Source organism: Panthera leo, chromosome D4, assembly GCF_018350215.1.
Source record: "Panthera leo isolate Ple1 chromosome D4, P.leo_Ple1_pat1.1, whole genome shotgun sequence".
NCBI classification, from domain to species: domain Eukaryota; kingdom Metazoa; phylum Chordata; class Mammalia; order Carnivora; family Felidae; genus Panthera; species Panthera leo.
The window spans coordinates 88225502-88248069 of record NC_056691.1 but is presented as its reverse complement, the minus strand read 5'-3'; the positions used below and the strand labels follow the sequence as shown (position 1 = coordinate 88248069).

Genomic DNA, 22568 nt, shown 5'->3' with positions numbered 1-22568 from the left:
TGTGGGGGGGGGGGGCTTGCCGGACCCCGCCCCCTCGAGTTTCTCCTCCATCGTTAGTGACTTCCGTGGCTTAAATCCGGAGTGGCGGGCTACAGCACCCCCCCGCCAGTTTTTGTGAAGCCTGCAAGCTCAGGATGGATTTTGCACTTGTAAATGGTTGGAAAAAAAAAATTAAGAGTATTTCGTGACATGTGAAAACTGTATGAACGTCCAACGTCAGTGTCCAGTCATAGTTCATTGGGACACAGCCACGCTCATTCATTCGTGTGCTGTGTGGCTCCTCGAGCGCTGCCGCGGGGAGGGGAGTGATTTCAACAGAGCCGAGGTTCGCCAAGCCCAGAGCTTTCCTTTATCTGGCCCTTCACGGCAAAAGTTCGCAGACCCCTGGCTTCAAGGAGAACAAAATAGCTTTGAGGAGGAAATGCCCCGGGGAGGTTCAGGTGGGGCCGTCCAGTGGAAATCCGGAGGGCCAGTCGAACCATGAACCGGTCGCCTATCCGGCTAGTGGCTGCGTCACGCCCCCTCTCGGAGCCTCCTTTTCTCCATCTGTAAAATGGACACAGCCGTTTCCCCGTTTCATGCAGCACTGCTGGAAGTCTCTGCTTACAGAGTCTGGTTGTCATTCACCCGTTAGTGAGAAATAACTCAAGACAGCTTTTTCCCTCCCTGCCCGGCTGAGAGAATGAGGACGCAAAGGGGGAGGTGACGGTGTCACGCTGAGCAAGGGGAACGGGGAGGAAGGGTCTCTCCTCTTCAAAACCACGTGCGATAGAGCCTCTTTCTGCCAGAGGTTGTGGCCAAGGGCGGCCACAGGGTGGTGGCTGAGGCAGGGTCGGGGGTGTGGGCGGAGAAGCAGCTCCCTGCGCTTCTGCAGAGTCCCTGGTGACTCAGACCCTCCCCAGCACCCTGGAGACGTGCCCTTACGTACATAGATGTTCTGATCCTGTCCCTTCCCAGCTCATTCCGTCAAAGCCAAAGTCCCTGCGATGGCCTAGAGGCCCCAGGGATCTGGCCCAACATGCTTACCTTTCAGGTAGCATCTCCCTCTTCCTCCCCCCAACCCGCGGAGACTCCAGCCTCCCCCACCTTCTCCCGGGACCTCCACCAGGGAGCACCTTCCTGCCCGAGGCCCAGGGCTGCTGGACCAGAAGGGTGGTCCAGCCAAAGCCCCTCCTGACCAGAGCAAAATAACTGGACGAAGAGATGAAGTTGGTTAAAAAGAAACGTTTTTATGTTATACGTACACACACACGGGGCTCAGGAGGACACCGTTCTGTGGGCAGAGGATAGCTGCTGTCACCCTCTAGGGGTCTGTCCCTCCCCTGGGGCCTCCTGGTGTGCTGTGTCCCAGCCCAGGTCTCCCTGGAGTTTGGGGCAAGCCTGGAGGCGCCCCCGTCAGACAAGCAGGCTTCACCACCCAAGGACGGCCTTAGACTCTTGAGTGCCCAGCTCCACCTCCGCGGGGGGTGGGGGGAGATCGGGTCCTTGACGTCCTGGGGTCAAGGTTGCACAGGGTCGTGTTTGCTGAAGGGCTCAATGACGCACAAGGTGTGGGGGGGGTGACGCTTCTTGCCACAGCAGGTGGTGAGGGCAAGAGCCACCTGGGCGGGCGGGCGGTGGGGACCGCTCCGGCTCCTCCCTGGCCCCCCTCCCCATCCCTGGAGGTCACTGGCCCCCAAAGCGGCGGCCAGCGACCACGCCCCTCAGTAGGGATAGGGGGACACAGCGATGAGCAGGACGAAGACGCTCTGGTGGCGCGGCGCGGCGGCGCGCACGGTGAGCCGGTAGAGGCCGGCGCGGGTGAGCGCGCGGCGGGTGTAGACGGCGCCGTGGCCGGTGCGCAGCGGGCGCAGCGCGAAGGGGCTGCGCGGGTCGGGCTCGAGCACGCTGAGCTCCGTGCGGTTGGCGGGGACGCCGGCCTCGGAGAAGGCGGCGAGGCGGGCCACGTCGTGGTGGGCGCGCACGCCCAGGGGCAGCGGCAGCAGCTTGTACTGCAGCGTGGAGGGGCCGCCCGCGCTGCAGTCCTGCGAGCAGCGTCGGAAACACGTCCTGCGGGCGGGACAGACGGATCGACTCCGGGTGCCGTCGCAGCGTGGTCTGCAAACCGGACCTCGGCCCCAGGCCCCGCGGTTCTCCCGTGCGCCGCCCGGCCCCTTGCCCCCCAGTGGCTTCTCTACAGGCACCATTAGCCCACTTTAGAGATCCGCAAACTGAGGCCCAAAGAAGCCTTCCCATCGGAGCGGGTCCCATAACCCCACAGAACTTTCCAGACCCACGCTCCAGGGCTCGCCGGTGGGCGCAGGGCGGCAATACAGTTTGGGGCCCTCCAGGCCTGCCTGCAGCCCCGGAACCGAGTCATCTGCTCTGGATTTGCAAGGGGGCAGGGGTGGTGGGGCTCAAAGATGCTTGCTTAGCCTTGCCAAGGGCATCGGTGTCCCCACCCCCGGCCTGGTCTTCCTGAGGGGTAGAGTTGCCTGGGCAAAGTCACCTTCCCTGACTGCTGCGGCTACAGCTTGTGTCCGCCAAGATCCCCAAGTCCCCGCATCCTTCCAAGCATCTGTGGCCGGTGGGAGTGGGGTGAAGGAGATGTGTTTCGTGTTCGTGCGCCAGTGTGTGTCTGAGTCCTGGGGTTTTGGGGGGGTTTCTGGGTGGCATTTATGTGTCCGTGTGTGTGTGTGTGTGTGTGTGTGCGTGTGTGTCCATGTCTAGGGTTTTATGTACATAGTCATGTGTTCCCCTACATCTCACGTGTTCATCTCCAATTCTGTGTGGCCTCTGGCCTATCCCTGCCCCCCAGGATTCTGCTCTGGCCGCAGCGTCACCGCGGTAAATGCCAGCGTTCGGGTCAGCTTGCCACCCGTGTGGCTGCGGGGAGGTACGCTGCCCTGTGGGCATAGTCGCCTCACTCGGGAGTCCTGGCAGGGGTGACCCCACTGGCCCCTGCCTGAGACATGGCCTTTCTGGGGGAAGGCTCCGGCTGCCCAGGAGCCAGAATGTAAGCCCCCAGCTCCTGGCAGTGTGCCCCAGTTCACCCCCAGCCGCCTCAGCCCTTACCCTGGGCTGGAGCCCTGCCGGTAGGTGGCCGGACATGGCGTGTCCACGCACTGGTAGCTGCCGCGGGTGTTAAAGCACATCTGGCTGGGTCCACACTCGACGTCGTTCTCCTCGCACTCATTGATGTCTGGGTGGGGGAGGTTGGCACAGAAATGGGGAGTGAAACAGTGGAGTAAAGTGGAAGGGACCAGGGCAGGAGCCAGAGACGGCATGGGAGTGGGGGCGGGGGGAAGGGAGGTGCTAAAGAGAAAAATGCCTTTGGGGGACCAGGGAGGTAGGCAGCCCCTCTCCCCTTGAACCCAGCCACCTTGACCTATGATAGCCCAAGCGGCAGGTCCCGAGCACCTCCCCATCTCCCTAGGGGGGCACCCTGGGGACCTCCTGAGCCCAGAGCTGGGTTGCACAGCCTGGGAGAGATGACGGCTGCCCTTGGACCCCGAGTGAAGGCTGCCCGTGACCCCTGTCTGCCCTAGTGGAAGCCCCACCCTCCTCGGAGGACATTCACAGACCCTCGTGGCAGAAAGTGAGGGATGGACACGGGCAAGGTAGGCTGGAGGCAGATTCCCACTCTACAGGGGTGGGGAGGAGGAGCGGGGCACTAGCCCCCTGGAGCACATCAAGGGGAGTGCTCCGCTGCTCCCACCAGCAGCTGGCTCTGGGCCCGCCCTCCACGTGTCTCATCCGGCCATTTAAGGGAGCGCGTCAGCCCCATTTCACCAGGAGGCTGAGGCTCAGAGAGGGGAAGTGAGTTGTCCAGGGACACACAGCGGGGCTGCGATGGACGCCCCCCAGGGCTGCTCTCAGCCTGCCCACGCCCCCCCCCATCTCTTCGTTCCGGCTTGCCTGGCTGTGGGCCCCTGGGGTGCTCTGAGCTCGGCTCCCTGCCCCACCCGTGAGAAGCCCTGTCCTGGTCCCTCCCGCACTGGGAGGGGGGGAGGGCCATGGCTCACCCTGGCAGTTTTTCCCGCTGGGGAGGAGGCGGTAACCCTTGGGGCAGAGGCACCGGTAGCTGCCCTCGGTGTTTCGGCAGGCGTGCTGGCAAAGGTTCCTCACCCGGCACTCGTCCAGGTCTGGCCCAGGAGCAGAGGTGGGGGGGGATGGGGCCAGAGACACGCACTGAGTCACAGACGCCCAGGGCGCCAGGCTAAGGGGATGTCTCTGGCTGAGGCGGCCCACGCCTTCTCTCCGCCCTGCCCACCCCACGTTCACAGGGCCTGGTGGGGAGACGCTGCCCAGACCCCTCTGCCCAGGCAGGAATGCTGAAGCACGTCTGCCCTCGACACTGTCTCCCCTTTGCCTCTGCAGCCCAGCGCCAGCCTCCGCGGGGAGGGTTTAGGGGGGGGCTGTCCCTAGCCTCCCCCCACCCCACCCCCCTACCCACCAGTCTCTGTTCAGGGTCTCAGATCAACTTGGAACGCTCCTGCAAATCTCCCTCCCTGACTGCTTCACCTCTACGCACCGAAAGCAGTGTTTCTCCAAAGTGGCTTCCCCGGGAACATCTGCCCCGGGGGACAGACCCTCTCTCTGGGCCAAGAGCCCCTCCCCCCTCTTGGGAGCCCCTTGCCCATTAGTACAGCCAGGGCCTCCCGATGGCACGTAGCCACGAAAGTGACTGTCGGCACCTCCCACCCTGCTTGCCGTGAGCCCCGGGTTTCTGAACATGGGGTGTGGTGCCCACGCGCCCGGCCGCGGCGCACGACACACTGGAGCGGGGCGTGTCCCCAGTGGGATGGCTGGGGCTTGGCCTTACCCGTGCAGACGCCGTTCTGCCGGATGAAGCCAGTGGGGCACCAGGCCCGGCCCTTACTGCTCAGGGCTCCGGGGCCCGGCCGGAGGGAGACCCAGGCCTGGTAAGAGCCCCTGGGGTTAGGGGTACGGGGCCGCAGCCAGGGCACTAAGGGGCCCCGGTGGCCGACAGTGGTCACATTTTGTTCACTCTGCTCTAGGGGGGTGCAGGTCTTGCCATCACGGAGGAGGGTCTGGCCCGGCGGGCACAGGCAGCGGTAGCCACCCTGGAGGTTTTGGCACTGGTAGGCACAGGTCCCGGGCAGCTGCAGGCACTCATTGATATCTGGAAAGGGACAAGGCCAGGCAGGGAGCCAAGGGCGGCTCAGGGCTCGCCACAGCTCCCCCCGCCTCATCCCTCCAGGTCTCCCGCCTTCCCCAGAATCCAGCTGCCTCCCCCACCGCCTCCAGGCCTGCCCGCAAGCCTTGCCTCTCCCGGACCGCCTCCTGCCTCTGCTGCGCAAAGAGGCCCCAGCCTCCCCCAGCTCTGAGCCTCATCCCAGACTCCCCCCTGTGCCGCAGCATCCCGGTGAGGCCCATTCTCCCCGCTAAGCCTCTCTGAGACCCACCCCACTCCTCCCCACCCTCCTCCTCCACCTCCTCCTCCCGGGCTCCCCGGGAAGGTTCGGTGCCAGACAGCGGCAGAGCCCCGACCCGCGCACGCGCTGGGCGCACGGGCAGTGTTAGCTGCTGTTTGGGTTACTCGCAAAACTCAACGACACCCTTGTCATAAACACCCGCTGCTTGCGGGGTCAGCTAGGGGGTGCTGACCAGGGCTGCAACCAGGGGGTGAGTGGCCCCATACCTAGGCAGGGCAGGCCGGGGCCCTGGAGCCGGTACCCTCTGGGGCAGCTACAGCGGTGCCCGCCTGGGGTGTTCTCACAGATCTGGTTGTAGTGACATTCGTCAGACCGCTCCAGACATTCGTCCACATCTGGGGAGGCAGGGGTGCGGACAGAGGTGGGGCCGAGCCCCTCCCCCTGCCCCCAACAGACACAGCATGCCTCTGCACATCTGGGCCTCATCCCTGTCCCCTTCTCCAACCTGAGTGCCACCAGGTAGAAGGCCCCTGCCTGCAACCACCTCTCCTCATCACACCCACTTTGGAGGGTGAGAAGGTTCCGGATCCAAAAGAAAGGAGGGGCTTTGGAGGCAGAGTCCCGGGTTTGGGCTGAGCTCTGTCATATCCCTTAGTCCCTGAGCAAGGAATTCTCCCTGTCCTGGCCTCAGTTTCCTCATCTGTGCAGAGGGGTCAGGATGGGACCTCTTCACGGGGCCATGGGGAGAAAACTGGATCGCGTGCGTGAAGCGGGTAGGAGCCTGATGGGGGGAAAGAGCGCCAAGAACTGGTAAGAGAGGAGGCGGTGAGGGCAGAGGAGCCGTCTAGGTGGACAGGGCGCTCCCTGAGGCCACGCACATGGGGTGACCTCCTCTTCTGAGTTCCGGTTTTACCAGACTTTGCCCCTTCACTAGGTGGTCCTACCACTCAGAGGAGGAGCCTGTCCGAGGAGCTGTGATCGTGATCGTGATGGGGAGGCTATGGGAGGCTGGAGCCGGAAGAGCCCCGGGGGCGGGGTCACCCTTCCAGGGGTGGCACTGAGGCACTGAGCTTCTCTCAAAGGCTCACTGCAGCCGATTCATAGCGGCTGCTGGAGAAGCTGTGTCGAGAAGGATCCGGAGGCTGTGTCTGGGCCGGGCCACGATCCACAAGGGGAAATCGGGGAAGCGACAGCAGACGCAGCATGTGTTTGCCATCCCTGACCTGGTCCCCCTTCATGAGATGAGAAACCTAAGGTCTGGACGGGAACAGACACTTGTCCCAGGGTCCTCAAATTGCCAGCGGCCGGGCCAGGCTAGGCCAGGCCAGGCCTCAGACCTCTTGAGTCCAGCTCAAGCTTTCTCCCCGGCCTCTCTGCTCCTTCTGCTTCCCCCGAAGGCCCAGAGTCCCCGTGGCACACAGCACCTCCTCCGCTGAACCCAGGCAACCACCGGAGCACGGACAGCCCCACCCACGTCACGCCCCTGTCACCTTCACAGCCGGCCCCGTGAGCGGCCACCCGGAAGCCAGGCCTGCAGTCGGGGAGGCAGTGGTAGGACCCGAAGAGGTTCACGCAGCGCTGTCCCTGCTGGCAAAGGTCGGCATCCCACGCGCACTCATCCACATCTGGCGGGGCAAACGGGGGCAGGGGGCTGCGTGAACGTGTGTCCCCGGGCCCTCCTCGCCACCCTGACCCTGGCCAACCTAACTGCACAGGCTTCATCCCCTGGCCCAGGAGCCCCTGGCAAGAAGGTCCCCACCTCTCCTGTTAGCTCTTTCCAGCATGTTGCCATAGGCCTTGGCCTGGGGCACCTGGTAGGAGGTTGAGGACAGTGTCCCTCGGGCACCCAGCTCAAAGCCCAGTGGGGACTTGGCCATGCCAGGCCTCCCTGGTGGAAGCAGACGGGTGCAGAGGGGAGGGTCAGCATCTGGACAGCACCCTACGGTCAGATTTGTTGTCCAGAAGCTGTGTTAAGGGGACAGATGGGTGTCCACTGCGTTCCAACCCCAGCTGGCTGGAAACGACTGCCATGTTAGGAAAGCGCCTGAGGCCGTGTCCGGGCTCGGCGGGCACGTATGCACGAGCACGCAGTGGGCACATGTATGTCTTTGGGGCTCCCCAGCACCCCCAGGACTTGAGCCTCTCTGATCTGCAGCCCTCCTAGCAGGAAGTTCCCACGGGAAACTGGGCATCGCCACCCCCAGGCTGGCATCCGTGCCATTGGGAACGAGCCAGGTCCTGAGGCGGGTGCCCCTGGCCAGGGTCCCGGCTCTGCAGCGCCCCCCACACACCCAGGCCACCTCCCAGGAGAGCCTCTGCACCCGGGCCCACTCACCTCTGCAGTTCCTGTCATCCCTGGCCAGGGCAAAGCCGGCTGGGCAGGAGCAGGAGAAGCGGCCGGGTGCGTTGTGGCAGGAGTGAGAACAGGGGCTGGGGCCGGCCGAACACTCGTCCCTGTCTGGGAAGAGGGGGGTGGGCGGGATCTGGTGGTCTGCACCCACAGGCCCTCCTGCCAGCCGGGCGGGACACATCATCCAACCCCGGCTGAGAGGCCTCCCTCGGCCATGCCAGGGGAGGGGAGGGCACTCACCCACACAAAACTCTCCCTGGGCGTCCAGCTCGAAGCCCTCTGGGCAGCCGACTTCATTCTCTTCTGCAAGGCGAAGGGGGTAGGTCCTAAGCACACAAGGGCACCGTACCCAAGGTGCCCCGGGACAGACAGCAGCCCCGGCCGAATGCGCCTCCCTCCTGCCAGCCTGGCCAGGCCGATGTCCCCTCGGCCCTGAGCCAGGCCCGTGCCCAGCCAGTCAGCGAGCCTGTTCCCAGCTCAGGCCTGCTGGAGGCGCTGGCTGTGGCTCGTGCCACACGAGCTGGCTGGAGTGTAAGCTGACAGACGCAGGGGAAATCATGAAGGATGCCCACCGGATGCCCATGCGTGCAAAAGTGCACTCTGAGAATCCAGAGGAGTGGGCGTGGCCCCCGGCTGTGCCCGGGGTGGGGGGTGTGCAGAATGGGCAAATGACAGCATCTGATGGGGGCAGCGAGCACACCGAGGGGTGGCGGCAGGCTGCGGTCTGGAGACAAAAAGACCAACTACCGAAATCACTGTAAGGACAGCATGCTGGACAGAGCAATCGATCCCCGGGTGCCCGGCGAGGGGTCTAGAGAAAACACCGCTATTCCTGATACCCTGCGAGGCAGGTGATGTTGTGCCCACTTTACAGGTGGGAACACTGAGGCTCAGAGAGGGCCAGGGCATCGCCCCCAAGGTCCCACAGCTGGGAGATGGTGTGGCTGGGTTTGAATGAGGGCCTCACTGACCCCAAAGCTACGCTTTTACCGCTGTCCCACGTTCAATGTTAAAAACAAGCGGGGACCTCAAATAATGGTAACAGATCTTTACCATCCACCGGTTGAGATTATATGGCATGTTCATGGGGGCCTCCGGGCGTTCCAACAGGGGCTCCCGGCTGCCCGGGGCGGGGGGAGCTCTGGTGCAGGCACCCTTGAGAACGGGGGGCATATGGCTGGAGTCTTGGACGTCAGCTTGGGGGGTGGACCTGGACCTTCCCCATGGGGCCTGGGAAAAGGCTCTGGGGGGTTTGAACAGGAGCGGCCGGAAGAGCTGTGTCCCCGCTGGGGGTGTGGATGGTCAGACAGGACCAGGGACAGGCTGGAGATGAGTGGACCAGGGGGGTGAGCTGTCCCCGTCCCCAGTTTCCGGTCCGTGGTGAGAGGGCGCAGGAGGTGGGGTGTCACCTTGGCTCTCGGCCAGGTGCATCGGGGGCCCCCGGTGGGTGTCTGGGGAGTGGAGACAAAGGACGGGGGCCTCACCAGCCTGCAGGGCTGCGGTCAGCTGGAATTGCAGGGCCTCGGCCTTGGGGTCGAAGGCCGAGCTGATAGCCGAGGCCCGCAAGCGCTGCACCAGCTGGGGCTGGAGGCCCCGGGCCGCGCTGTACTGGATGCTGTGGTTACAGCGCAGGAACGTGGGAAGGCCGTCCTGCAGGAAGTGCTGCGTGGAGCCCACGAAGAGACGGCCGGGCCCCACCTGCACATACTGCTCCTCGAAGTCCTGGAGGAGGGGGGAGGAGGGGTGGAGGGGAAGGAGGGGAAGGGGTAGGGAGGAGGGTGGGGGAAGAGGGGGGAGGAGGCAGAGGAGGGGGAGGAGGGGGGAAGGGGGGAGGAAGAGGTAGGAGAGGAGGTGGAGGGGGGGAGGGGAAGGGAGAAGAGGAGGGAAGAGGAGGAAGGGGGGAGGAGGGGAGAGGGGTAGAAGGGAAGGAGGGAAGCAGAAGGGAGAAGAGGGGGGGAGGAGGAGGAAGGGGAGGAAGAGGTGGGGGAGGAGGTAGAGGGGGAGGAGGGGAAGGGAGAAGGGGGGAAGGGGGGAGGAGGCAGAGGAGGGGAAGGAGGGGGAGGGGAAGGGAGAAGAGGAGGGGGAAGAGGGGAGGAGGGGAGAGAAGGGGTGGAAGGGAAGGAGGGGAAGCAGAATGGAGAACAAGAGGGGGAGGAAGGGGAAGAAGGGGGAGGGGAGCAAGGGGAGGGGGAGGACCAACGAGACCGAGAATGTCTGAGATTTCAACTTCCAAGGGGTAGGAGCCTTAGCCCCTCATTCAAGGGGCCCCGGGTTGCTGGAGGTGGAAGCCTGGTAGGCCTGTCACCTCTTCCTCTAGCCGGTTGGGGACCCTTGCGCAGGTGGCTTCCCTTTGGTTTATGAAATGGGGAGGACACCTGTCCCCGAGAGGCTGGACCCAGGGCACCCTCCCACTGGGCTAAGTCCGGGCCAGGCCACGCCCCAGGCCCCGCTTGGGGTGTCAGGAGGGGACGCTTGGGGCAACACATCCCATTCGCCCCCCACCCCCACCTGCACGCCTCGGGGTGCGTCCCCACCTGCGCTTCAAGATCTGCGTCAGCCAGGCTCCCAGGGACGACGCCACTGACCACCACGTCAAGGAGCAGGAGGCCGTCGGGATCCAGGCCCCGGGCCTCCTGGGTCATCGTGAGCAACTCGCCTGTAATCACCCCCCGCCCGGCCTGGAGTCACCACGGGGGAGAGGCCCTGGGCTCGGGCCTCAGCCGCCCCGGCCCCCCGGGAGGAGACCCCTGCTCACCCGTGGCGAACTCCACGTGCGACTTCTGCAGGAAGCTGCCGCCCGTCAGAGAGTGGCCGTTCAGGGCGTCTCCGGTCTCTCCAGCCAGGGCCCAGTAGACGGGGGCGACGGTGACCAAGAGCACGCGCATCAGAGGCCCTGGACGGGGTGCGCACGGAGGCCGAGTGAGGGACCGATCCTGAGGGCCGCCACTCCCCCTCTCGAGGTCCCTCTGCAGCTCCCTATTGCCCCGGGAGGGCTCGGGCCCCCTTCCCTCCCTGCCCAGGACCAGCCCCGTGACCACCCGGGTCAGTTATTGGACCAGAACCTGGGAAAGGGTAAAAGCAAACATCTAGTTTGTGGAGCGGTGTTTGAAAACTAACAAAATACAAAGAAGGGCATGGGGGTTGGGCGCCCGGGGGGGCTCAGTCAGGTAAGTTTCTAACTCTTGATTTCAGCTCAGGTCATGATCTCACGGTTCGTTGGTTCGAGCCCCGTGTCGGGCTCTGTGCTGACGGTGCGGAGCCTGCCTGGGATTCTCTCTCTCTTCCTCTCTCTCTGCTCCTCCCCCACCCCCCTCAAAACAGATACATAAGCATTTAAAGAAAAAAAAACAAAAAACAAGCCAAACGAAGAAGGGCACGTGACTTGCTGACAGTCCATTCAGTTCCACGAATCCTGAGGGTGACTGGTCACCCCCGAGCCTGGGACGTATGTGCTGAACCAGGTTGAAAGTCAACCAGGTCTCCTCACTCGCAGACGCCTCCCGGAAGAGGACGGTCACTGAGTTCTGAACAAAGGGCCCCAAATTGGCTCTGGATGTGGATTCTCAGACTTGCGCGTGCTGCCCAGCCCTCCGCGATGGGGCAAGGGGTGCCTCAGTCCGGGGAAGGGGGAAACCCCACTCGCTTGGGGGGGTCAGGGATGGTGGAGGTCAGGGATGGAATCGTTATCTGACGGCATTCGTATATCCCGATTATTTCACACTCTCTGGGTCTGATTTTTATTTCGTTTTGTTGGGAGGTAGCGGGGGTGGGGAGGAAGTGGCCTGCACCTCAATCCACTTTGGCCTCGACTCGGGTCTTAGGGGTGGTCAGAGTTTTCCTCCGGCAGTCGGGCCCTGGGCAAGCCTCAGAACACACGCTTGGCTTCCGCCTGGAGTCGGAGGGGCCCCCGCTTACCCACGCTCGCAGGGATGTGGCTGATGCCGCTCCAGATGGTGGTGACCCCAGAACGTGCCTCCTGGCGCACGCTGGTGTTGAGGGTGGCCATGCCAAATTCCTGGCCGTTGATCACCCCGGATACACCGCCCCGGCTCCCACGGGGCTCCCCTGTGAGGAGGGAAGGGGATGGCAGCGGCTTTATCCACCTCCACGCCCTCAGCATGAGCGGGTACTGTCACCCACTTCATGGAACAGGAACGGAGGCTCAGAGAGCTCAGGTGGCTCGCCCAAGGCCACATAGCTCACGGGTGATGGACTCGATGCCCGGGGGGTCCTGGCTCTGAGAGACAGGGAGGCTTTTCGGAGGAGACCTGCACTGGCACGGGGCTGGCTTTGAACAGTGGCTCTGCTGTCACCTCCCTGGAAATCTGGGCAAGTCAGGCCCCCGAGACGCACTTGAGCGAGGAGGTGGGACCACAGATGTGCCAGAGACCTGTAGGGTTCTAAAATGCCAGCTGCTCATGATGGCGGGGTCGGCATGCTGGGGGAGCCGGGGCACCAGGCCAGGGACGGCATGCTGCCACCTGAACGTCCCCCATTCCGTTGGTGGCCCTGGCGCCCTCCGCCCTGCGGCTGGTTTGGCCGGGGTGGGCCGGATCTCTCACAGCAGCCAGGCGGGTCTGCAAGCACCCACGCTTTTCAGGACTAATCAGACGGATGGTGGGGGCACAGAGGGTGCTTCCTCTGGCTAATGGGCCAGCTGTCCTGTCTGCACAGATGGCATCCTGGGGGCTGAGAGACAGAAGCTGGCCTGCCTCTTCCCCCTGCCAGCTCTCTGGGGAAATTAACAACCAATTGCCCATGATCTGTCGAAAAAATAACATAAAACACTCAACGGCCAGGGTCCTTAATGGGCAAATCAGGGGGCTGGTTAATTTTGGATTCCGGGAAGCAGTGCCATTTACCCAGTCCAGAGCTGGGGCTTGATGAGATCTGATGCCCATCTGGGATGTCTCTCATCAATATCTGTGGCTCTGGGGCTTATGGGGGGACAGGAACCGGCCATGAACCTACCCCCTGGCTTCTCAACAAGGGGAGGAGGAAGAAGCTGGGGTGCAGATAAGCAGCAGAATGGCCCGGCAGCTTTTGAGGGGGACAAGAAATTGGAGGCCGGGAATGACAAGCCACTGTCAACTTTCTCAGACATGGGATGACTCAGCAGGCCTCTTGCCTCCCACGAGGCCAGGCTGGGCGCCACCCAGGCTGATGGGAAACGAGGAAGAGAAGACAGCGCTCAGAGTGAGGGAGCCTTCGAAACCTCTGAATGCCTTTTACCTAGCAATGCCCTGTTGGAAGAACTCAGCCCGTAGAAATATTCAGGCCAGCGGACAGGTGCACACCACAGGGTAGTTTTCAGGGAGGAGGGTGGGGGGACTGGGAAAAAATAAAAACAAAACCCAAGCCCGTTGCTTATTTAACAAAGCCATTTGCGGGGCGCCTGGGTGGCTCAGTTGGCTGGGAGTCGAACTTCAGCTGAGCTCAGGATCTCACGGTTCGTGGGTTCAAGCCCCGCATTGGGCTCTGTGCTGATGGCTCATAGCATAGCACTTTGCTATGGCGGCCCTGAGATACTCATCCAGAAGCCATGTGCAGAGCGCTGTGGTTTGGGGCGTGAGCTTTCCAACAGGAGAGGGTAAGGACGGGACCCAGCTCTGAACTAAAGGGAGGAACCGCTCAGACCCGAGGCAGGGCGTGTGGCCAGGCGTCAGAGAACCGCTGAATTTCTGGAGCCGTGTGCGTTGGTCTTCTGTCCCTGTCCGCAGGAGATGAGGCGACCAGGGGCCACAGAGGGTCCCACAGTTGGCTGGCGGTGGGGTTCAAGTGGGTTTGCAAGCGGCAAAGTGTCGAGACCCCGCTCCGGGGCTGGAAAGGTGCCCTCTGGAGCAGCGAGGAAGTAATCTGGCCTTGGGGGCGGTGATAGATCAGTGATGGCTGTCACGGCCAGGGACAGCAATCCAAAGCCACAAATACGGCGTATTTGCTACAGAGACACTATTAACTTTCAGAAATGAGACTCAGTGACTATCCGCGGTGCGGTCGGAGTCGTTTCACGGTGGTTCAAGATAGTCCTTTTCTCTGTTTTGAAGTTTGGCCCCAGGGAGGAGGGAGCTGAACGGTGAGGCCCGGAGGTGGGGGGGGGGGGTGGCAGGTGTCGTAATGTGAGAAAGCAGTATCCGTCACTGTCCACCCATCATGGCCTAAGTCACAGACTTTTCCCAGCAACCCCCAAAGTGGGCACCAGGGCACCTGGTTTTACTCTGCCCACTTCACAGCGCTGTGGAATATCCAGAGAGAGGACACTGTCTGTGCCGATACGAGCGGCAAACACTTAGCATCTCGGAGCCTCAGTTTCCCCAGCTGTAAAGGGCAGGGTGGGTAGGGTGACCCAAAAGGCCTTTTTCCTCCTAAGTCTGTGATTCTAAGCGAAGGGAAGAGTCGCGGGGGGGGGGGGGGGGTGGTGGTGCTGGCAGGACAGGGGGCCACGTCCCCCCGACGAAGCAGGAGATCCCGCCCGCCTCTGTCCACAAAGGTCTGAGCGGCGACACCCCGTACCTCTCACGGCCAGGACCGCTCGGGCCGTGGCAGAGCCCAGAAGGTTGTGAGCGACGCACTCGTAGATGCCCGCGTCCTGGGCCTCCACTCGCTGCAGCCACAGGCCCCCGTCGGGCAGGGTCTGGAGCCGCCGGCCGGCCCGCACGGGCTGGCCCGCACGCAGCCACTCCACGGTGGGCACCGGCTCTCCCGAGGCCTGACACTGTAGGGCCACGTCGTCCCCAGATCTCGCCGTCACGTCCCGGGGCTCCACCCGGAACACCGGGGCGCCTGTGGGAAGCCCAGGGCAGCTGTTAGGAACGTTTGGTTATTTTCGTATGTTCAGCTGCTGCTTGTTCATTCAGACGGCTTAGAAAATGCAGAGGTAGAAAGGAGAAAACAGAATCATGAGTGAGCATCACATCCCATCACCGTTCTGAGTACGCCTTTCCAGACACCGTTTCCGTAGAACATGACTGCATGGCTCATAGCTGCTTCCTTCCTTCCTTTTTCACCCCACAATAAATCCTAACTACCTTTCCGTGCCATGAGATACTCGTTTTCAGTGCCTCCCTTCGTTTGGGTCCCTCACGGGGATGTTTCTAACGATGCCAGATGGGAGACGGGGGCCCCGTCACCGACCGTGGGTGAGTCTCACCAAGTCTCTCCCTGGCCCTCCGTTTTCTCGTCTGAGAGACGGCAATCCCTGTCTGCCTGCTACCTCAGACCCTCCGAAACGGCTGGAAAGAAGACACTCGTGATAGCATTTTGGCTTCTCCACGCGTCCCAAACCATAGCATTCTGATCCAAGAAATCCCTTTCCGTCTTAAACCCCCGAACGTAATCATGTCTGCAAAGATCCCTTCTCCAAATAAGACCACGTTCTCGCCTGGGAGGCGAGGACACGGTCGCTCAAATGTCGGGGGGGGGGGGGCCACTTGTCAGCCTACCACGGCCAATGTCTCCTAACGCTGAACACATGCCTATCGTGTGGCCCGGCCACTCTCGGACGGACACCCGAACGGAAAGGTGCATGCGTGACCGCCAAAGGCACGCGTCACCTGCCGAAGCAGCGCGGCCCGTAACTGCCCCCACGTGGAGGGGACCATACAAACCGTGACGTGTCCGCACAGCGGCGAGCCAGACCGCAACGGGGACGACGGGTGAGCCACTTCCGCGTGCGAGCTCACGCGGCGCTGTGCACAAGAAGCCGGACACGAGAGCGCACGCGATGGGGTTTCGTTGCGACGACGGTCAAAAAATAAGCAAGAGCAAGACGCTGGCCGTGGCCGCGTGAAGAGGTCAGCAAATGCACAACTTGACAGAATTATCCAAACTAACTATTTCAGGGCTCTAGAAGTCAACGGAAGGCAAGCCACAAATGGAGAATCACTGACCCGCGAAAAGCTTCCAGAACTTTGGGCGAGAACAGTGGAGGCGTGTGGCCTGGGCCTGCTCCCATCCGCCACCCCTACTCTTGAGCTGGGGGCGGGGCTGGCCGTGAGACCCCAGCTTTTGCTATCACAAGGGGCCGATCCGATTTGCGGGAGGAGACGATGCGGGGGGGTTTTGTGGGGGGAGGGGCAGAAGTGACAGGAAGCAAGCAGGGAACTGACGCCTCTGCTGGCCTGCGGAGACCAGGGGACCCGCCGGAAGCTTAACGAGAAGAGCCTGGAAACGAGGGAGCCCTGGAAAGGCCAGACGGGGTCTCTACACATCCCTGGCTGCTGTGGACGGCGTGCACCTGTGCGGGGATCTGGGCGGGGGTGGGCCAGGAGGAGTCAAGGCCGAGGTCCCCTCAACACCTGCCCCAACTCTGACTCACCCAGATGCTTGGATGGGGGGTGGGGGGCGGCGAGGCCTTAGTTTCTTGGCCCTTTAGCCGTTAGCAAGTTTGACCGGGGTACGTCTTGGGGCAGAACTTCTCCGGGTTTATCCTGTTTGCGTCTTGCTCGAATTTTGTAGCCTTACGTCTTTTGTGACAACTTTTCGGCTCTGGCGTCTCTGGGTATTTTCTCACCCCTTTCTCCTTTCCTTGCGGGACCCTAATGCCACGATGTCAGGTCTTGGCTTCGTCCCACACTGGCTCTGAGGCTCTTCTGGTTGTCCTGCTCGAGTCTGTTCTCTCTCTGTGGTTCCGACTAGGCGAATTCTATTGTTATGCCTACAAGTCGCTAATTCTTCCTTCTGTCCTCTTCATACCTGTTCACACCCATCCACTGAGGTTTTCATTTTATGGAAGTTGGGTCCTAAGACTTCCCTTCGTTTCTTCTTCATAGCTACTATTTCTTAAGATTTAAAAAAAATGTGTATTTATTTATTTCGAGAGAGAGAAAGAGAGAACACGCGCAGGGGAGGGGAAGAGAGAGAGAGAGAGAGAGACAGAATCCCAAGCAGGTTCTGCACGGTCCGTGCAGAGCCCGACGTGCGGCTCGAACTCCCAAACCGTGAGATCGTGACCTGAGCGGAAATCAAGAGTCAGACGCTTAACGGACTGAGCCACCCAGGCGCCCCCATTTAACCATTTTTTAAGTTGTACAGTTCAGTAGCGTGGAGCACGTTCACATCACCGCCGTCCATTTCCAGGACCCTTTCGTCTTGGAAAATTGAAACTCTAGATCCATTCAACCACGTCTCCCCATTGCCACCGACCCCCGCCCCGCCGGCCGCCGCCATTCTGCTTTTCGTTTCTACGCATTTGACAACTCTGGTCACCTCACAGAACTGGAATCACACAGCGTTTGTCTTTTTGTGACCGCCCTCCTTCCCCTGACAACCTCAAGTTTCGTTCATGCACCAGGTGTCAGAATTTCCTTCTTTTTAAAGGGTGAGTAACATTCCAGGGTACGAATGGGTGAATTTTGCAGTGTATATATTGACAGAGCTGTTTTTTGTTTTTGTTTTAAAGCGATCTCTATGCCCAACATGGGGCTCGAACTCACGGCCCCAAGGTCAAGCGTCGCAGGCTCTGTTGACTGAGCCAGCCAGGCAGCCCAAGCTGTTATTTCTTTTAAAGGCAAAACCCTGGGGGTGCCTGGGTGGCTCAGTCGGTGAAGCACCTGACTCTTGATTTCGGCTCAGGTCATGATCTCACGGTTTGTGGGATGGAGCCCTGTGTCGGGCTCTGTGCTGACAGTACTGAGCCTGCTTACGGTTCCCTCTCCCTCCCCCCCATCCCTCCCCCGCTCTTGCACAGGTGTTCTTCCTCCCCCTCTCTCAAAAAAAAAGCAAAACTCCGGGCAGGGTAAGTTACCTGGGGCAGGGCATTGACTGGAAAGGGGGTACAGATAGAAGTGTCTGGAAGCTGGCAGTATTCTGTTTTTCTATTTTTGCTCTGGGTCAACTCGGTAGGTTCACATGATAAACATTCATTGAACTGTTCACTTCTAACATGTATTGTCCCTATGTATGTTAATCTTCAGGAAAAAGTTTTATTAAACACCTCTAGGCGGTTTCACAGCATTACTTCGAGGCTCAGACAGTGCTTTGTAATCTGCAAGCTACTTGGCAAATGCAAGAGCTGTCCCTGCGATCTTGTTGATGGTTGTGAGTTTGAATAAATGGCTCCCCCCGGGGCCTGGCTGTCGGGTCCCTGGATATTCATTAGCCCTCACCCCGCTCCCCATTCCCCAACTGGGGAGCCATTTCATAGGACTTCAATTGTGTTTTCTGAGTAAATACTTGTAAGAGAGTTCCAAGTCCCTGGCCCTGCCTTTTTTAAGTTTGTTTATTCATTTTGAAAGAGCTGTGCGAGCAGGGGAGAGGCTGAGAGAGACGGAGAGAGAGAGAGACTCCCAAGCAGGCTCTGTGCTACCAGCACAGAGACAGCCGCGGGGCTCGAACCCACAAACGGTGAGATCATGACCTGAGCTAAAATCTATAGAGCCGGACGCTTAACTGACTGAGCCGGCCAGGTGCCCCTCTGCCCTCCGTTCTTGTCAGACAGCCGGGGACATGCGCCGGGCACCCACTCTGCACTGTCCCCCCCCGCCGGGGCCCAGGGGAGGGGGAGGGGGAGGCCGAGACTCACTCTGCAGCACGAGGGTCACCACTTTCTCCACTGCGCCCATCTCATTCTCCGCCAGGCACTGGTACCGACCCGCGTCGTCCATCTGCAGGTGGGGTGGGGGGAGAGCAGGTGTTCAGGGGAGCAGGAGGAAGGGGACCGTGCACAGTGAAGGATCATCACTCCGTGGCACGTTACTGAAAACCAGGGGTCTGTGGTGAAGCAAGTCTGGGAAACACGGAGTTGAGACGACACCCCGCTTCTGGCCGCAGGATTCCTCGGGGCTCTTATGGTGCTGGAGCGCAGCGAGGCTTCCAGAAGGGAGACGGTTTGCAGTGTTTTCCCGGCTTAGTGAGAGGGAAGCTTTTCCCACGGGGCACGCACTACCCTGGCCACTGGGGAAACTCAGGAAGAACAAGGCTCGGCTTCACCTCTGAACGGCAGCTGGGGGACGGGCTGAGGCCGCCGTCTACACCCGGGAGGTGACGGCCTGGATGCTGCACCCAAGGGGACTGCCGGGACAGCCCAGCATGCAGGTAAGAGTGGAGATTTGGGGGTCAGATCGGGATGGGGCCGAACCCTGGCTCCGCTGCTGACCACACCCGACTCGTGACCAGTACGCCGTGTCTTTGGAGCGAATCATCTCCCCGTCGCCAAATGCGGATTGTAACCGCTGAGAGCGGCGGAAGCATTACAGGAAATCATGCTCGTCGAAGCCAAAGTACCTGCCAGTGCCTGGCCCGTGGTAGACTCTCGGGTCACCTTAGCGGGCAAGATCGAGGGCCCCTAAGAAGAGCCTGACAGGACGGGATTGTGGATTCTGCATGATCACCGGGACCCGGGACACAGGAGGGGAGGTGAACGGGTCTGGCCCGAGACCCAAGGCTTTGTAAACAGCACGGAGCAGGGGTCAGGAGAGCTGGGATGGGGTCCTGCCTTGGGAACTTAACTGTTGTGGGCCTCTCTGAGCCTCAGTGTCTTTATCTGTAAAATGGGGCACTCTTACTGGTCTCTTCCGCCCCATGAGGTTGTTAATAATATTTATTGGCATGACCCGGGGGCCAGTCACTCTTGAATACCGGTGTGGGTCATCTCGCTGATTTCTTACTGCAAACCTATAAGCTAGAAACAACCGGTAGCCCCGCTGAATGGCTGGGGTGACTGAGGCACAGAGAAAAGTCACTGGCTGGAGGGCACTCTAGTTTGTTGGGGTGGAGAATCTGGGAGGTGGGCAGGACAGTGCTTTGCAGACTGTAGAGGACGGTGGCCAACACTAAGAACCCTCCCAAGCCATCACAAAAGGCTGCGGTTGTCCTGGGTGGCCCCGCCCCGAGGCACCAGGTCCTTCCTTGCCTCTGTCCTGTGGATGGTCAGCGAGCCGTTCTGCAGCCGGTGCCGGAGACGGCTGCCCCGGAGCGGAAGGCCGTCTTTGATCCAGCGGATGTCGGGCGCAGGGGCTCCACGGACCACGCAGTCCAGCTGGACGCTGCTCCCCACGGGCTCCACCAGGTAGGAGAAGGCCTCCCCTTGCAGGACAGGAGCTTCTGCTCGAGGTGACATCGGACAAGGGGTCAGAAAGGTTCCCTCAAGGCTCAGCCTCCCATAAGACAACTTCCGTGGCACGGGTCAAACGAAACAGACTGCCGGGAACGCCGATTTGAAACCGAGTGGGAACAGTGCCGTGATCGATTGGTGATGCCTGAGACGGGCCCAGGAATGGCAGGCAGTGCGAGGAGTGTCATATGCTTGCCCGCCTGGATGGATTATCCCAGCTGCAGGGTACCTGCCGGGGACTTTGGAAAACAAGGACTACCTAGCCACTGGGACACCTCGGTTGGACACAGCAACACTAAGACGCCCCTGATCCTCACTTCGTGCAAGCGAATCCTAAACCACTCTCGGATGCCCCGTGTCAGTTTTCCATGCTTGCTGGTTTCCTGAGATCGAAACCGGCCGCGGCCGTGTCCCGGTGCCTTGGGTGGCTCGTTCCCTTCCATCAAGCTCTACCCCTCCCATCCTGAAATCAAGCAAACTAGGTCATGGCATCTCGGAGGGTTAGCATGCTGCTCTTGACCAAGCAGGGCCCTGGGGGACAACTGGTAGGCTGGCCAGCTTCAGGCGTTTTTCTGCCAGGACACCTTGGTCCCCGTGCCCTCCTTCTACACTGGCACCATGCAGCTGATGGCGGTGTAGGCCAGCGGGTCAGATCTCATTCTACCCGCGGCCAAGTCATCTGGGGAGCCGAGAAAAATACTGATGCTGGGGCCTCACCCCAGGGAGGCTGGTTTTGAGAGTCAGGGCTGGCACCTGGGCCTCTCAGCATTTTATAAAGTCCCCCAGGACACCCCAAGCCACAGTCAGGGCAGAGGGTTACTAGTTCAGAGGCCAGGAGATTGATTTCTTAGAAAAACTAACAGATTGGGTCTAGTGGAGGTCTCAAGAAATCCACACGGCTCACGCCCTACCCTTCACGTGGACGAAGCTGACGGCCTGCACACGGCCCACTCTGTTCTCGGCCCAGCAGACGTAGGTCCCGCTGTCCTCTCTGGTGACTGCCACCCGCTGCAGCGTGCTGCCCCCGTCTTGTTCGGACACCCCCTCTGGTGGAAAAAGAGATGCCCCAGAGGGTTCTGAGCCCAGGGTGCCAGGGACCTCCTGCCCCAAATACTTAACCCGGGCCGGGCACCCAGCAGGTGTTTGACAAAGACACAGAAAACAGGTGTCTCTTCCCGAGGGTGGAAGGCTGACCACATCAGGCCCATTCACAGCAGGCCCAGGCCATGTTAGAGGATGAGGTTGAAGGACCAGCCTTCCGCAATTTTCAGGTCCACACCGCAAGCTTGCTGCGGGGCTGAGGGTAGGTCTTTGGGGGCCTATTAATCTGCACTTCCTGCATTAAACCAGTTGGCCCTCAGCACCCCTCTTATCTCCATTTTGAGACGAGGCAGTTGGGCTCAGAGAGGCTGAATCACTCCCCCAAACGCCCACCCCAGGAGCTGGTGGGGTCAGGGCGACGCCTTCTTTACAGGTGCACGGAGGCGAGCTTCCGCGCCCGGACTCCGGTTTAGGAGCGCCTGAAAACACCATCTTAAAAAGTTTTGTATTTTATTTTTTAAAAGTAGGCTCCACGCCCAACCAGGGGCTTGAACTCACATCCCTGAGATCGAGAGTCACACGCTCCTCTGACTGAGCCAGCCAGGCGCCCCTGAAAACATCATTTTGCGGTGGAGTGGACTCAGCCATTTGCCAGTTCGGCAGACGTTCATCGAACACCCACTCCAGACCCTGTGCCCTGTGCGGGCCCCGTGCCTCCCTCAACATCACCTGGGGACCAGGAAAGGGGTCTGCCAAGGGGCCCAGCAGTGCTGGGGTGTGACACGTGCTCCCTCCCGGGCCCTGAGGTCTCTGGGGCTGAGTCTTTTCTGCAGGTGGCTTCTTGTCAGGTCTGACATGTGCTGGTCACATATGGCCACACCTGTGTTTGCTCGGTGCCCCCCCGCAGAGGGCCAAGTCTGGAGACCCAGCACCCACCAGGCTGACGGACACCCTCTTCCTCCCTACTAAGCGGGGTCTCCCCACCTGTCAACCCTCCTCCCAGGAGACCCCCACCACCCGCTCCCAATAGGCCCAGACCCGTGACAGGTCGGTCGTTGACGGTCCAGCCGATGCGGGGGGTCGGGCTGCCCCGGGCCGCACAGCGAAGCCACAGCCTGTCCCCGACGCGTAGGCTGCGGTCCCCAGGCAGGGTGGTGAAGACGGGCAGTGCCAGGATGGTGAGATGAACACGGTGGCGGGCGCGGCCCACAGTGTTCTCGGCCACACACGTGTAGGTTCCAGCATCCTGGCCCTGCGGGCAGAGGAGGGGTCGGCCTGAGAACTGCCCCCACCCCTAGCTCCTAGGGACCCATTCTCCCCGAGGTCCCCTCAGAGCGTGCAGCCCAGAGAGGTGAAGTGCTTTGCTCAAGGTCACACAGCTGCAGTAAATGGCTCCCTTTCACCACCGCCCCATGGCGCCCCTTACAGCCTTCATGAGACTCCGCGAAGGTCACCCGCACCCGCTCATCCGTGCTCCCATCATCCCTGAGGTCCTGTGTTTGCTGCCCTTTGTACAGAGGGCTCAGCCAAGCTCTGAGAAGTTCCACGGTGCTCTCCGGCACAGCTAGCTCACTCACCACTGTCCGAGGACCTTGTGACCCTGCCCTGCAGCAGGTGTGTGCCCTGAGCAACCACCCCCCCGGCTGGAGAGGCGTCCATTTGTAACTGTGGAACCCGAGTGCTGTCCGAGAAGGTGGTCGGGGCTCCCACCCACGCCCCTGGCTCAGGTCAACAACAACGCGTGGTTGAG

At 61.3% G+C, this 22568-nt stretch overlaps 1 protein-coding gene across 1 annotated transcript in view; it reads right to left on the bottom strand.

Annotated features, from left to right (window-relative positions):
• Positions 1-1209: 1209 nt before the first annotated feature.
• Positions 1210-22568, bottom strand: part of HMCN2 (hemicentin 2) — a 144454-nt gene continuing 123095 nt past the window's right edge. The window contains exons 82-98 of the mRNA XM_042912412.1: positions 21857-22070; positions 20689-20823; positions 19577-19767; positions 18248-18329; positions 14239-14508; positions 11644-11793; positions 10484-10621; positions 10263-10384; positions 9213-9450; positions 7969-8031; positions 7714-7836; positions 6869-7003; positions 5645-5773; positions 4805-5125; positions 4005-4124; positions 3055-3181; positions 1210-2049 (exon numbers count right to left, since the gene is read on the bottom strand). Coding sequence (XP_042768346.1) covers positions 1704-2049; positions 3055-3181; positions 4005-4124; positions 4805-5125; positions 5645-5773; positions 6869-7003; positions 7714-7836; positions 7969-8031; positions 9213-9450; positions 10263-10384; positions 10484-10621; positions 11644-11793; positions 14239-14508; positions 18248-18329; positions 19577-19767; positions 20689-20823; positions 21857-22070 — 2904 coding nt within the window. The 3' untranslated portion in view covers positions 1210-1703. The remainder of the gene's footprint in view (positions 2050-3054; positions 3182-4004; positions 4125-4804; positions 5126-5644; positions 5774-6868; positions 7004-7713; positions 7837-7968; positions 8032-9212; positions 9451-10262; positions 10385-10483; positions 10622-11643; positions 11794-14238; positions 14509-18247; positions 18330-19576; positions 19768-20688; positions 20824-21856; positions 22071-22568) is intronic.